Source organism: Pipistrellus hanaki (genome assembly GCF_964339955.1).
Source record: "Pipistrellus hanaki genome assembly, chromosome: 7".
Taxonomy (NCBI): Eukaryota; Metazoa; Chordata; class Mammalia; order Chiroptera; family Vespertilionidae; genus Pipistrellus; species Pipistrellus hanaki.
The window spans coordinates 41727748-41743752 of NC_140509.1; the positions used below are offsets into that span (position 1 = coordinate 41727748).

At 41.0% G+C, this 16005-nt stretch overlaps 2 protein-coding genes across 2 annotated transcripts in view; both read right to left on the reverse strand.

Annotated features, from left to right (window-relative positions):
* The window catches only part of SRSF12 (serine and arginine rich splicing factor 12), a 140226-nt gene extending 140065 nt beyond the window's left edge, over nt 1–161 (reverse strand). Inside the window, exon 1 of the mRNA XM_084890452.1 lies at nt 148–161. The gene's annotated coding sequence lies outside the window, so the exon portion shown is untranslated. The remainder of the gene's footprint in view (nt 1–147) is intronic.
* Nucleotides 162–14347: 14186 nt separating this feature from the next.
* RRAGD (Ras related GTP binding D) overlaps nt 14348–16005 on the reverse strand; it is a 32462-nt gene continuing 30804 nt past the window's right edge. The window contains exon 7 of the mRNA XM_084890448.1: nt 14348–14834. Within this exon, the coding sequence (XP_084746574.1) occupies nt 14683–14834 (152 nt within the window). The 3' untranslated portion in view covers nt 14348–14682. The remainder of the gene's footprint in view (nt 14835–16005) is intronic.

A 16005-nucleotide genomic window follows, 5' to 3' on the forward strand; every position in this document is an offset into this window, starting at 1 on the left:
TCCCTGAAGCGGGCGCGGGCCGAGGGCAGCGTCAGGATTGGCCACGGGCGGCCCCGCCCCGCCCCGCCCCGCAGGGTTTGTGAAGTGGCCCTGACGTGGCAGTGGCTTCGTGGCGGCCGGTCAGCGCGGCCGTCCGTCCGTCACTCTGTCGCCGCCGCCGCCGCCGCCGGCCCCCGCCAAGGCCGCTCCGGGGTCTGCAAGAGCGGGCGACGCCCTCGTCTTCCGGTCGCCGCAGCTCCGGGGCGGCCGACCTTCCGCCGGGCCCATCCGGGGACCCCAGGCGCCCGCGCGGCCGGACCCGCCGCGCGTGGGTGCGGGGCCGGCTGCAGAGGGCCCCCCGGTACCCCAGCGCTGCTTCGTTTTTAGATCCAGTGGCTGTTGGGGGTGAAAAAAGCCGTTCAGTAGGGAATTTCAGTGATGAGGGAACTGGATAGGATTTTTATAGCAGTTTATTTTCAGATAATAGGCTTAGGTGCCATTTTTCACTTAAAAAAAAAGAATGAAAACCTGTCAAAAAAAAAATAAAACTATGATAATTACATTGAATGTGGGTGAATGCATACAAATAAGAAAGGCATCACCTCAAAGGTCATCCCCTTCATGGTTTATTGTGGAAAGAGAATGGGATGGAGAAGAGGACTGGGTTCTGAAGACTAAAAAGAGGAGCAAGCAATTAAGACCGGAGGGGGAGAGGGATTGGGATGGTGGAGAGCAGGAGAGGGGAAGGGAAGAATTCTAGGTGAGGTGAAGAGGGTTAATCAGGACGGGCAAGTTTTATTGTCAAAGATGGAAAACTTGCTTTTTGAGGAGTGGCAGAATAGGACACCTCAAAATATGCCTCTTTGGGATAAAGGTTATTATGATTTTTTTTTTTCTAGGTGGAAGTTTTTTATTAGGCGCTAGAGGCCCAGTACACGAAATTCATGCACAAAGTAGGGTACCTAGGTCTGGCTGGCTATCAGGGCCAATCTATAGGGTGATCTTGCTGGCCCCACCTTCCACCACTACTGCTAGTTACCTCCCTCTGCAGGGCTACTGGCAGCCTGGAGCCTGCGGGCTGTGGGCAGCTCCTGTGTTGAGCGTCTACCCCCCGGTGGTCAGTGTGCATCATAGTGATCAGGGGTCCCACCATTCAGTTGATTTGCATATTAGGCTTTTATTATATAGTACTAGGGGCCCCCAGTCCCACTGTTGGCAGCCCCACTCCCACTGTTGCCAACCCATGCACTGACAACCCCATTCCCACCTGCTGATGGAAAAGAATGATTGGGGCTTGTGCCAGCAGCAGGTGCAAGCTGTGGCTGTTGCCCCAATCACCCCTCAGGAGCAAGGGGAGGTGGAGAAGCCCTCAGGGGGATTAGGGCTGATAGCCGTCACTCGTCACTCGTACCCACCACTGATGGCGCTGAGCAACCAGGACCAGCACCAGGCACTGATAGTGGGTGTGAGCGGTGGCTCTGGTGCCCGTAGTAGGTGCAAGCACTAGGCAGCACTACAGCTTGTGGGAGCAAAGAATTTTCAGTAACCACCAGAGGCTCACCCCGATGACAGTAACCAGCGCCTCACCTTGATCCAGTTCCCCCTCCCCACCAGTCCACCATCCTGCCCCAGCTGCCCCCTGCCATGTCCCACACATGCCTCCTGGTAGTCAGCACATGTCATAGCAACCAGTTATTCTGCTGTTTGGTCTATTTGCATATTAGCCTTTTATTATTATTACTAGGGGCCCGATGCATTAAATTTGTGCTGGGGGGGGGGGTGTCCTACTGATAGCTTAGGCCTGCTCCCAGTGGTTCTCTGCTCTCTGCAAACCTGCCTGCTTGGCACCACTGCAGGCCCTGGTGTCTGCTCTCTTATCCGGCAGTGACACTTTGAAGCCCCCAATTACTTCATCCCTAGCAGCCTGAGTCAGGGGCAAGCAGGGCTCTGCTGTCTGCTCGCTTGCTGTCGGGGATGTATACGCCCCGCCCCTGGCTTCCTGCACGCATAGGCCCAGAATGGCTGGAGGATCGTCCTGGGACCCCAGCCACTCCAGGCCTATGCGCAGGCCTACAAGCTCAGAGTGGCCTGGCTCCCCAGGACGCCTGTTCCCTGGACGTGGGATGCTTGGCGCCAGCACTCGCATAAGCAGCTGCCTGGCAGGAACATCTGCCACATTGCCATGGCGATGCTGCAGATGTTCCCGCCCGAACCCCCGGCTGCTCCATGCTTGCGTACATAGGCCCGGAGTAGCCAGGGGTCGTTCCAGGATGCTGGCTTCTCCAGGCCTATGTGTGAGCCCACAGGTTCAGGGTGACCTGAGTCCTGAGGACGCCTATCCCCAGGACACAGGCTGCTTGGTGCTGGTGCACCAGCAAGCAGCCACCCTGCCCCCAGCCACTCTGCGCCTGCGTATGCAAATTAACCCACAGCTTTGTTGGGTTAATTTGCATACTCATGATTGGCTGGTGGGTGTCTCAGGGTACGGTCAATTTGCAGACTAGCCTTTTTTCTTTCCTTTTTTTTTTTTTTTATATAGGATAGGCAAGGAGGGTGGGGATAGGGTGGTCCTCAGCTTCTGATGCTGGTGGGATGATTACTGATGTGACTTGTGCTTGTCCCTCCTCTCCAGCTAACAATTTCTCTTTTGGTCCTCCTGCCCATAATAAAAGATTATTAGTGATAGCCTGAAAGTTGAACCTACCAAACTTTTATTTACTAACCATATGTTCTTCTTATCCGGCAGTGACACTTTGAAGCCCCCAATTACTTCATCCCTAGCTCAGAATATCTTACATACCTAGATCTCCTCCTATCTTTAAACCGCTTGTGAATTTGGGATCTGTGATTCTGTCATGTATGCAGAGTTCCAGTACATAATAAATTTGGTTATTTTTCTCTTGCTAATCAGTCTGATGTCTACTTGATTATTAAACCAGCTGAAAGAAGCTTGAGAATAGAGGAAAATTTTCCTACCTAACACATACATCAACTCACTTATTCTTCACAACAGCCTTGGCAGTGTCACAGATTGTTAACAAAAATTCCAAAAGAAATTAAGAGTTTTATTCATATGCTAGAGACCCGGTGGATGAATTTGTGGGATCCAGCCAACCCGCCTTGATTTGGGCCATCAGGCTGGACCGACCAGTGGGAGGGGCCATGGGCAGTTGGCCAGCCAACACCGCCCCCTGGTCCAACTCCCAGTTGAACTCCCAGTACAGGGGACAATATGCATACTAGCCTTTTATTATATAGGGTGATTTGTAAATCAGAGAAAATAGGCCTTGGTATGAACCAAAAATTCCTTCAGGGGTTGGGGGGCTGGGAGAGAAGAGGGTTTTTAAAAGGAGAGAGTTGGTAGGAAAACAAGGTATAAACTTATATCATTCATTTTCTGATTGGTGGGGGTAACTGAACTTTCAATGCTAATAAACAATGGGTGCATATAATTAAGTGTTTATGAACATCCTAGTTTCAGTTCAGACTCATAGAACAAAGGTTTTGCTTAAGCAGTTCCAGGGGGTGTTGCTTATCAACCACAGAAGGTACAATTACCAAATAGTGGAGTCAGCACAGGAGGGCTGCTTGCTCTGCAGGTAGGTTTGTAGTCGAAAAGGGTAAAGTTGTACCTCATAAGCAGCTTCAGAGTTCAAGCTGCAAAAATCCAATGTTGGCCATTAGTTGTGGTATTAAAGTTATTATAAGTCCTCATGAATTATACCCATTTTATAGATGAAGACAATTGACATCTCAGAAAAATCAAGCGATTTCCTTAAATTCTCTGGTCTTTTTTTAACTACAAGTTTTTATCCTTTGGCATATTATTTTATCAAATTGATGAAACTTTTCTAGATTCTCATTTATGTCTTGATATGATTTGAATACTTTGAAATTTATTTTACAGTGGTCCTCCAGGTTTCATTGACTTATTTAAGGCTTATTTATCTAGAAAGTAGAAGAATCCTGACTGAAAAAGTCCAGGTCTTCCAACTCTGAAATCTGCATTGTTCTTGCTATGGGAAAAATGAATTAGGATGTCATGCAAGAACTTTTTTTTTTTTTTTTTTTACACCACCATTTGAAAACAAGGGTATGTTTCTTAGAAATTATCAGAGCTATTCTTGGACCACATACTTTAAGATGTATTCTTCATCACTTAAAAGTTTTCTTATTTTTCAATTTTTTTTCTTAGTCACAAAATAATACATGATTGTGTCCAATATTTGGAATATGAACAAAATGCAAATTTCCATAATCCCCCTACTCAGAAATGGCCATGAAGAACATTTTAGTGTATTTACCTTAAGCCTTTATTTATAAAGCACAGGTATTTGAACAGTTAAAATTCCATTGCATATACTTTTTTAAAAATATATTTTATTGATTTTTTACAGAGAGGAAGGGAGAGAGATAGAGAGTTAGAAACATTGATGAGAGAGAAACACCAATCTTCTGCCTCCTGCACAACCCCCTCTAGGGATGTGCCTACAACCAAGGTACATGCCCTTGACCAGAATCGAACCCGGGACCCTTCAGTCCACAGGCTGACGCTCTATCCACTGAGCCAAACCAGTCAGGGCGCATATACTTTTTTATACTAAAAATATCTGGTGTAAACCAAGAAAGAGTCTTAAACTAAAAGAAAACAAAGAAAGGCAGGGCTTATCAAGGCTCCTTCTCAATCTGGCCCTCTTAATGTAAGTGAAGGATTCTGGTTAGGTTAACTGGGATTGGCTGAATTTAAGACACAAACCATTGGCAAAATGGTTGGCTCCTTTCAAAGTAAAGAATGTGGTGGATGATAGGATCTGTTTGTGATGGTGAGGGAGAGATAAAGCCCAGGCATGGTTGAGTTTAAAAGTTTCAGAAGAGCTCTTTCTTGCCATCTTGGAGCAGTGGAGACCTGGGAACAGAGCTTCTCTAATGACAAGTGTGTGTGGAAGGCTGTGGTCAAAGGACACGTTTTTACCGGCTGTAAGCGGGGTCTCTGGAACCAGAGGGAGCACACATCTCTTTTTAAAACTGAAAGTGTTTATGCCCGAGATGAAACTGAATTCCATCTGGGCAAGAGATGTGTTTATGTGTGCAAAGCAAAGCATAACACACTGACTCCTGGAGGCCCACCAGACAAAACCACAGTCATCTGGGCAGGGCAACTCGTGCTCATGGAAACTGGTATAGCTCGTGCCAAATTCCCAGGCAACCTCCCTGCTACATCCATGTAACATACTGCATCCCTGTTATAAGGATTTAAACATTGGAAAGTAAGTAAAAGTGGGGGGGAATGTTTATGGAGAAACACGCTGGGTGGAATATGTACAACACAAACTTCTTTAAGGCCTCCGGCTCCACATATTTCCCCGGACATAAATAGCTCCGCCTTGGCAGTCTCTGTTCACACTGCAGGACTTGTTCTGCAAGTAGCAGTGCTGTCATCGCTTAGACTGATGACACAAATTGACTAATTTTACACCAATGTCTTCCTAGTGCCTAATTCAAAATGAAAACAGCCTGGAAAGATGGGCTTTATCATGTACTTTTATTAATGCCTCTGAATATTTGTAATAGAGTTTTTGTGTGTGTGTGTGTGTGTGTGTGTGTGTGTGTGTGTGTGTTTGTTTTTTCATTAAAAAAAAAAAAAAATATATTGTTTGTTTTTCTTTTGTTTCTCCCTCCCACCCAGGATTTCCCCTTTGGTAGGTTAAGAAAAATGGGACTAATTTTCCCAGGGGAATGTAGTTGGTATTTATGTTAGGAGATGTTGGTTCTTATCAGCAGCACAAGTTTAAACTCTTGGTACTTTAACAAAAATGTCATACAGGAAGGAAACCTTAGTTTAGTGTGCCCCACCTTGCAACATGGCAGGTCTAATCGCTATGCTTTTGCTTACCAACTGGTGGCCGGCTGAGAGAGACAGGAGAGAAAATGACTTCATATTTCCCTTTTCAGGTTCAATGGTCAAGATATGCCTTATCTGCGTGCTCTATTTTAACAATTTCTAAAACTGCATTTCAGAAAGAAAGAAAAAACATTATTGAGAGATATCAAGTGAGTCTATTTGAAACCAAGTGGAGTGCTTACAATATTTGTTTAGTAGGTGTCTTACACCAGATACCTCATTTTAAAAGTCTCCCCCCCCCCCCGCCCAATTAATAAGCACAGGAGACTTTCTATCGTACATGCAGTTGTAAATGGTTGTTTGCAACATTATTTAAAATAATTTTTACTGCGGTTTTCTAAAAAAAAAAGTATGTATTTTCTTAGGAGACCCTATTTGCTACCACAGCTTTGAATTATCTGACATCTCCCCTCTCCTGCTCAAATTACAGCTCTTGGTATTAGGGATGAGGAACAAGAGACCTACTTTGTATTGTGGTTTGGTTCATTTGCATGGCTTACATTTCTTTCTCTGTCTTTTTTATAATAATAAAGGCATTTTAAAATTAGCAACAAAATTTACAGCTCATACTTCTTACTCCTTAGTTCTGATGAACTGGTGAGGTTGATAAGAGATATTTCAATTTCTAAATTTAGCCCTGAAGGAAACACCTGCAACTAAGATGAAACTGGGCTGCTCATCGGTGAAAGAACAGGTCCTTTGTGATGTGCCAGCAGATAGCTTGGGCACAGCTGTATCTTCTGCTTTCTCTCTGTCTCTCTCTCTCTCTCTCTCTCTCTCTCTCTCTCTCTCTCTCTCTCTCTCTCTCTTGTGTCTCCATATCTTGGGGAATCTGTCATTCTCTGGGCTCTTTTTGTCCATTTCTGATTGATGAAACTTGGTCACCTACTAACTAGCTTGAATAGCTTAGAACTGTTCCCTATCTTCAAAGTAGTTTCAGTTTCTATCCATTGGAAAGGAAAATGCAAAATGACAAAAAAACAAAACAAAACAAAACAACAACAACAAAAAACTAGTAAGAGTTCAATATTCGTAAAACACGTTTGTATTTTATTTACCACGATAGCATCCACAAACTTCCAAAAAAATAATATTTCATAGATATGTGAAACATTCTTCAGCGTACAGAGACTGCTCAGGGCACACATACATAATGGAACTTCTCAGAGTGATTTTGTAGCCACAGGACATTTTGGCAATATTATTAATGTCTTTAGAACAAACAGTCCTACTGCTGCTCCCCCTTAAAACCCACTTTATAATACAAGCAAACTTTAAATAATAGCCAACTCATCCACTTCTAAAAAAAGCAGTCCTGGACTTCCCTACAACGTATTCTTTTAGCACAAAATAACCCAAAAGGTGGATGTATGCCACTCCATCTGCCTTCTAGCATCTTGTGAGAAAATAGGTGAGGCGGTCTAACTTCCCCGGAAGTTGAGGTTGGGTTGAGGTGCAGATGTTCTTAAATGGAAATATACACCTTACATGCCAGAATAGAGAGCAGACTTTCTCCAAATATATCATTCTTCGGAGGGGGGGGGAGGGGAGGAGAAAGAGCTGCTTTATTTTTTTGTCCTTATTTTGTGCTGTTTGAACAAAATGCTTCCCAGGAAGACAACACTTAAGGTACCTCAAGCACTGGAAGTTTTCTGTCTTATAAGGGTCACATAATGAAATCCGGGGGATGGGTGAAGGCATTTAATTATTCCTGAGGGTATGACCTTGGAGAACAAGCACTGGAGATTATTATTAGTTGGCTTTTTAAAAGGTCACTGAAAGGAGGAATACAAGAAGTACTTATTTGTGGAAATTACAAATATGCAGAGGAGAAATCTATCATAATGCTTAACAAAGGGTTCTCAAGACGCAGTAAAATCGCCACCGACAGCATCTTACTCAATTTAAAGCATGTTCTATATTAAATAACTAGAGGGGAACTGTTAGGTGACTCACAGTGTTGTTCCAATGATGATTTTAAAAAAATAAACCCTGCTATAGAAGATGCCTGAGAGGATTTGAATGATTGGAGTGTGGAAAAAGCAAGTTTTCTAAACCAATACCATTTTGTATAATTTGTGATATTAAATGTGAATAAGCATTTAAATATATAAATTAGTAAATGGTCTAAATATACTTTTTAATAATTTAGTTTACATCCATAAAATTGTAGATTAGATAATGCCAATGTTAAAAGCTACATAATCAAGTTGGAAAGGTTGTGTGTGTTCACCGAGGAGAGGAGGAAGGATGACTCCATTCCTAGTCCACACCATCTGTCCTTATCGTCCCTTTTAACAACTACAGGCCAAATAATGTCTCCCACATTATAAGAATTGCCTAGCGTGCTCATTTAAATACAGATTCCCAGACCTCTGCCCAGAGATTCTGATTCAAGAAGACTGGGGTAGTTAGGAATTTGCATTTTTAAGCATCCAAGATGATTCTTAGGATCAGGTAACATTGTAAATTCTTAGAACACCAAGTGGGTATAGAAGGTAATGAAATCTGATTCTTCTCACATCTTCTGTGGTTCCTCATGTCAACATAGTAAGAGGACAAAAACCTTTTCCTTAAGCAGCACTCATAGTTCCCTGGGACAAAAGAGACTGAAAAGAGGAGTAACAGTAAAATAAACCTTTAATTAAATCTAATTCTGAGAATACGTATTAAGTTAAAGTATGAACATTAAAATAACTAACATTTTGTCCTAGCCAGTTTTGCTCAATGTTGGCCTACAGACTGAAGAGTCCCGGGTTTGAGTCCAGTCAAAGATACGTACCTTGGTTGCAGGCTCCCAGCGGCATGCCAGAGGCAACTAATCAATGTGTTTCTCTCACATCGGTGTTTCTCTCTGTCTCTCCCTTTCCCTTCCACACTTTCTAAAAAGCAATAAAAAATAAAAAATAAAAATCCTTGCCCTAACTGGTTTGGCTCAGTTGATAGAGTATTGACCTGTGGACTGAAGGATCCCAGGTTTAATTCCAGTAAAGGGGATGTACCTTGATTGTGGGCACATCCCCAGTAGGGAGTGTTCAGGAGGCAGCTAATTAATGTTTCTCTCTCATTGATGTTTCTAACTCTCTATGCCTCTCCCTTCCTCTCTGTAAAAAAAATCAATAAAATATATATATTTTAAAAATATTAAGTGAGGATTAAAATAACTAACACTTAAAGCTCACACTTTCTACTAAGGCTGTGGCAAAGGTGTAACTTGTGAGCTTGAGTTGGAGTACCATAAGTTTTGAAAATGAAATTGGCACAACGTGCTCTCTGTGTGTGTATCCACACTTTTAACATAATTTACCTCTCTCTTTAATTATAAGGGAAGGCTCTACAATAAACATTTTCACTTCCTCAATTTACTTCTTATAGTGTAGTCTTATTGTAAATTACAATATTAAATATAGCTATTGATCTGCTACTGGTTGAAGAACTCAACTTCTCAGATGCTAGTTCTAGCTCTCCATGGTCTTTACTCCTTAAGCCTTATAGAGCTGTTGTGAAGACTATAAGGGCCTATATAAAATTAAAGTAGTTCATTTTGTTATTTTTACATATTAAAATCCTTCCATCTCCAGTATCTGTCTTTTAGCTATTTTACTAAGTACAACGTCTGGCATATAACAGCTGTCCTACCAATAACTGTTGAATGAAAGAAAATTATGATTTCCCTCAGAAAATGACCGACAAAGGAACCACAATTCATGGATCCTCTTGTTTACCACACTGTGTGGGCATGCTGGTCCAGCTCTGTGAAGGGAAGGGGAAGCAAGGCTGGACAGGGAGATATGGACTGGGGAGACAGGGTTTTACAGGGTGTAAGCAAGCGCTATGGTCAGAATTGTGGTGGTTTAGAAAGGTCATTCTGCATCTTGTATAGAGAATGGAATGGATGGGTGGGTGAGGCAGAGTGACACTGTTGAGAAGCTACTAAGAATCAAATAAGAGGTGATGGTGGTCTAAACAGGATAGTGGCAGAAGAGATGGAGAGAAGAGATTCAATGGAGGTTTGTAAGCCTGAACTGAAAGAAGTAGGTGATTGAGTGGAGGAGGTGAGCAGGAAGGAAAGTCAAGAAAGAGGAGCGCATTTCCAGCAGAGACTCAGGGGAGGATAGTCACGCATCACAGATTTAGCAAGGAAGAGGCCAGCTCAATTCTGGATGTTAGATCTGAGGGTCCTTTTACAGAAGAGTCCAGCAGAAGCATGTCAGTAGCAATTTTAAATATAGGTCTGAAGGATGAGGATCGAAATGTATCTTTTTGAATTTTAACCCAGGTAAGTATTTTATTTTCTATGTTATTGTTACATATATTAAAAACTCAAAGCAAAGGCTGAGTACAGCTGAGATCAACAGCTTATTCATTCTTGATTTTTTTAGAAAACCAATGGCTGTAAAATATATTTAAATTTTCTTCTGATATTTAAATACTCTGTTAATATTATTTTGGGCACTAGTTACTAACTGGATTAGGGAGGAAACTAACATGGTATTTGTTGACTTTCTTCTCTGAGTGAAGCACATTGAGAAGACTGGTCCTATTGATTCTCCTGTAAGGAAAGGCATTTTACATATCTCAGCACCTCAGCCTTCACAAACCCAAACTATAAATCCTACACATCAAATCCCCCTTTTCATATTTGTGAAAGGAAGGCATTTAAGGGGACATTTGATAAGGCTGCTTAGAGGAATAGCTCAGAGGACTCTTGAGTCCGACTCCAGATCTGTGTCTTACTAGTAATATGATCTTGACCAAATTATTTCATCTCTTTGGACTCAGTTACCTCATCTGAAAAATAGGAGTGATACCTACCTCTTGGGTTTATGAGAATAAGTTACATAAACACACATAAGAGCAGCATTTGGTATACTGTGTATACTCAATATCTAGTACTATTAAATAATTCTGTTAAGGACAATGTATTCTTCCTCCTAAACTCAACATCACTACTGATTTAAAAAATAATTACTTAAAAAAGTAATTATTTCAGATCAGGTTTCCATCAGAAACAGGATTTCATATATAAGATATAACATCTAATGTTAGCTCTAAGAACTCTTAGGGGATCTGTACAAGTCATTAAAAAGTGGAATCTTACTAAGCAAGTAAGGAGCGGTAAGGTACACTGTTAAGAAGAGAATTTCCGGAGATCTAGGGATCAGAGCCCGAGTAGCAGAATTAATATCTGAAGTTTACTGAAATAATAGATCTATCACCAAACAGGCAAATTGCCATAAAAAAGTATAAAGAGATAAGAGGGTTTAAAATAATAAAAACAAAAGTGCAAATCCAATATACACATAGTGATTTATCCTCATTTCCACAAACAATGCCAATAGAGCAGTAATATACATGTATGGTAAACAACCTCATAAATATGAAAGACCATACTTCCTTTTCACCAAAGAGACCATTCTGCTCCCTGAAAGATTAGTTATGAATATGCTTAAACTAAAATGAGAGCTTAGCATATCATGAGTATATGACACAAACTTTTAAACTGGTGGTTAACATTTGTGAAGGCAATGATTAACAATGGTTACAAATGATTACCACTTAAAGTAAAACTTATTACTATATTTGATTATAAATTACACTCAGTCCATATAAGTTAAATGCATACCATACTTTAATAATCAAGACAGTTGGCTGTTTTTCTGGAGTACATTTCAAACAGCATGTAACCCGTATATAACAATATTGCTGTGTTTTTAGTCATATTTAAGGGTCCAAAATATATTATGTTCACAAAATAACACTGTCCATGAATGTCAACAGTTTTTATTTATTTATATTCCTTCAAAAAACATTCTACCCTGGTCATTCACACTAATCTGCATAACTGGAAATAAGCAAAGATGCTAGGTAATTCACAGAGTCTCACCTCCACATAGAAGTTCTAACTGCCCTAAAAACCTATATGTCAAGTTGTCAACCTTTGAAAATGAGCAAAAATGTTCCAGAGCAGTCACTGTAGCCATGTGTTTGGGCTTTGTATTTATAACATTGGATTTGTGACCTAAAAGTGGCCATAGACATCACAGTAAGCTAAGTCCCATATCAAAAATAAAATGCAAGTCCTAGCTGGTTTGGCTCAATGGATAGAGCATCAGCCTTCGGAGTGAAGGGCTCCAGGTTTGATTCTGGCCAAGGGCACATGTCTGGGTTGCAGGCTTGATCCCCAGTAGGGGGCATGCAGGAGGCAGCTGGTCAATGATTCTCTCTCATCATTGATATTTCTATCTCTCTTTCTCTCTCCTTTCCTCTCTGAAATCAATAAAAATGCAAAAGGAATTGAGAGATTTTGTAATTTCAATAGCACAGACTTCAAAAATTGAAGGTTTAGACATAATTCCTACATCTCTCTTTAAATAAGAGGTCATTGCCATGCTTACAGATTTGAGGCAGTCATTTATATATTAGTGTGTGAATGCACTTAGTACCATGAACTTGGGCCCTTATGCCATAGCATTAATTTTGCCTTTTCCCCAAAGAATCATTTGCTCTTGAAGTAATAGGCTCTTAAGGCACATTTTAATAACAAAATAAATACCATAGCTTGACTGGTGAGGCTCAGTGGTTGAATGTCAACCCACAAATCAAGAGGTCACTGGTTCAATTCCCGGTCAGGGCACATGTCTGGGTTGCTGGCTCGATCCACAGTAAGGGGCATCCAAGAGGCAGCTGATCGATGATGTTTCTCTTTCAATGATGTTTCTATCTCTCTATCCCTTTTCCTTTCTCTCTCCCTAAAAATCAATTAAAACATATTAAAAAAACAAAACAAAACATCATATATCCAGCTCAAAAATGGAAGCTCCTCTTGGTTACAATAATATACGTATATACCTAAGTAATGTGTGATTTGTCAGATAGGCAAATGTCTCTGTCTTGAGGATAAAGTCACATTAGAAAAGCAATTCTTTGTTGTTTACTCAAAAAGAAACATTATAAAAATGAGAGAATTAGATTTATAAGAATAACCCACCTATAGTATACCAGGCCTGTTGGCCAAGGTCCAACAGGATATAGGTCTGGAAATTAGAGAAAACACTTCCTCAGAACCCCAGGATACTACTCACCCAGGTTTCTAGAGCAAAATTTATGAGGAAGGGAGTTGGCGCTCCTTCATGATTTTTAGAAGTTTTCTTCCAAAATGCACAGCCTCTTGGGAGGGCTCATACCTGAAACCCAGACCGCTACCATTTTAAGCAGTAGCTACCAGCCTCAAAGGAACAGGACTTGAGGAGAGGAAGGAGAGAGGATAGAAAGAAGTCACAGGTAGAAGTGGAATAATTTCAAGGACAAGTTGCTCTAGGAACTTGGTACATTTTGCTAGGAGCAGCTTTGATATCCCTCCGAGCCTCCACTAAAAGAAAAGAATATTGTCTTCTAACACCCACAAGCATGCCTTAGGCACCAGCCCTTGGGATGGACCTAGAATTATCTACTTGGAATGGTTTGGGGTGCGGGGTGGGGAAGGTTTAGGAATCTCTTAACTTGCTATTAGTCTAAAGTAAACGTAAGTGAGAGAATTTCACAGAAACAAATACATAGCTAACTGTAATGTCTCCTCTGGCCAGCCCCTTCCCCCTGATCTCCAGGGCTTTTCAGCTGTGCAGGCATACTGCTGGCAAGCTGAGCTCTAGTTAAGCCATAAGATAGGAGCAGGCAGAGTCTATGAGGGATACTGTGAGTAATGTTCACAAATTACAGAGGTGACCAACGTGCCCAACAGGAGTCCACTCTGTGGCAGAGATCCGAGACATTCTCTGTGATCATGCAGCAATAAAAATAGCTGGTCCTAAATAAACATTTCAAATGTTGCACAATAACAGGCCCATCTCACAGGGGCCAAACGTACGGAGTTGTATTATCTATTTTTATATCTGCAGTTGTCAGTCACCTACATTTGGGAAACCACGTGTCCTCTGATGTCACTCTAGCCTGGGTGGCAGGTACAAAAAGCCTCCCGAGTCCCTGCAAATTCAATGACATTCCTATTTGTCTCCAGTGATCGGCACCATTTTGGAAATCTGGTCCCAAAGGTAGTAAAGAACAGTAATACAGCAAAAAACAAAAACAAAAACCCACCTCTCTGTATAAAATGATTATAGAGATGTGTGTTGAGGTAAAGAGCTTTGTAAAAACTGTTGAGTCGGGAAGCACTGCCACAGCTATAGAAAGTTTTAGGTAAGTTTGGTGCTAATGTTATTCATCAAAATTCCTGTTTACATTAGTTATAAAGAAGGGACAGTTCTTATTGCTCCTATAGCTTGCTGCCCCAATCTGTACCATCTCCACTGAAAAATGATTTTTTTCCCTCCAACTGGTAGCAAAGATTCCAAAGTTTATAAAAAGTCATTGCTAATGCATTACTTTTTTGTTAATTTCTGATTGCCATAGCTAAAGAACTACAGTATGCATGTCCTTCACACCAAGTACAGAAAAAGCTTAGAAAAGTTGTTTTATCAAAGTTTAGTTCAATGAAAAAGTGCATAATATATACAGTTCCTGGCAGTTCTCACACAGGATTTTTCTGACGACAGACCATAAAAGTGTACATTTATGTCATGAAATTACAGTGGATTTAACTTCATTATTAGTATACAAGTTTTTGCTTCAAAGTGCTTGCTTTATTTAAAAAAGAAAAGATCAAAAGCGTCAGGGGATTTTTTTTTTTTTACAACAAATTTATGTTACGTGTCCCAATCTCCTTCTTCCTCCTTCTTTCGTGCAGCACAGTGCAGCAGCCTCAATGAAAGGTCTGATTTCAAAAGATGTTCCTGAAACCTCACCTACAGCAGCACTCGAGGGGTCCCATTGGGGGTGGTTCCTTTTTTCTTCTGCAGTTGATTCTGAACCTTTCTCGATTTCACCACTTTCATTCTCACCTCAAAAACTTCATGGATGGCCTTCCGGAAGCAATGAAAATTATAGTCAATAAGCCCTGGAGAAAAAACAAAAAATTCTTAGAAATGTCACTTAGAAAGAAATATCCATCTTTTCATGTCGACCATGACGAGGATTAACCAGTAGGGGGCAGTAGAGAAGCGGCCTTAACGTAAGATCCAAAGACTGAATCTGATCCCAGGGAATCGCAGGCAAGATCTTGTGAATGTATATTTTTCACTAAGAAAAGTTTCCAGAGTATATACCAGATTTTTCAAAGGTGTCTATGACCCAAAACATTTGAAGAACCAAGTGAACACATTTTTTTGACCTTTCAGAATTAAAAGTTTTTCACAATAAAGTTATATCTTCAATGAAATACTTATTACTTTTCCCTAAAAGACATTATTAAATTGACTCTATGTGGAGGGAGACAATGACTTGGAGTGTGGCTGAGATAACAAAGCCATGGTATCAATCAAGTAATCAATATTTATTGGATGTACATTATATTTAAACTATGGTCATAAATCCTGGGGAAAGCACAATCCCTGGTTTTATTAGTTGAGTGAAAGCAGCCACCTCAGGTCAACTCAAGCTCAGGAATTCAACAACCAATGACACACTCAGTTCTTCAATATCATGCAAGTTTAAAATGAATAATACTTTGAACAATAAAGATTTTTTAATGGGAATTTCAATTGTTGTAGTGTTGGTTTTTGGCTCTGTTGACTAACGAATTTGCCGACCACTGAACTAGAGGAACCACCACCTCAGCTTCAAGAGCGGAAACCTTCCGAGCAGCGCCCTCTGGTGCTTCTGCAGTGGCCACGCATCCAGTTTTTTTTAAAAGCAAAAAACAACAACACAGCAACAATGAGGCAATAAGGCAGAAGTAAGAAACAAAGCAGAATAAGGCAGAAATGAGAAACAAAGCGCAAAGAAGTGATGTTACTTAGTGGGAATTTGGAAATGAGTTGTCAGAACAACTTTACAATTCTCTGTCTATCATATGTGCAACTAACTGCCTTAGGAAGAAAGCTTAGCTTGACTGCTTCAATGGGGTGAGTGAATCCAACACTCAACATGGGACACTGCAGAGACATCCTAAGGATAGTTTTGGACAAATCTTAACTTAGCCATCTTTTCACATTTTTAATGTATAAAAATTTTAAAAACAGTAATCTTGCTGCATTTGAAGTTTTAAAAGTAAAATGGTAAAAAAAAAA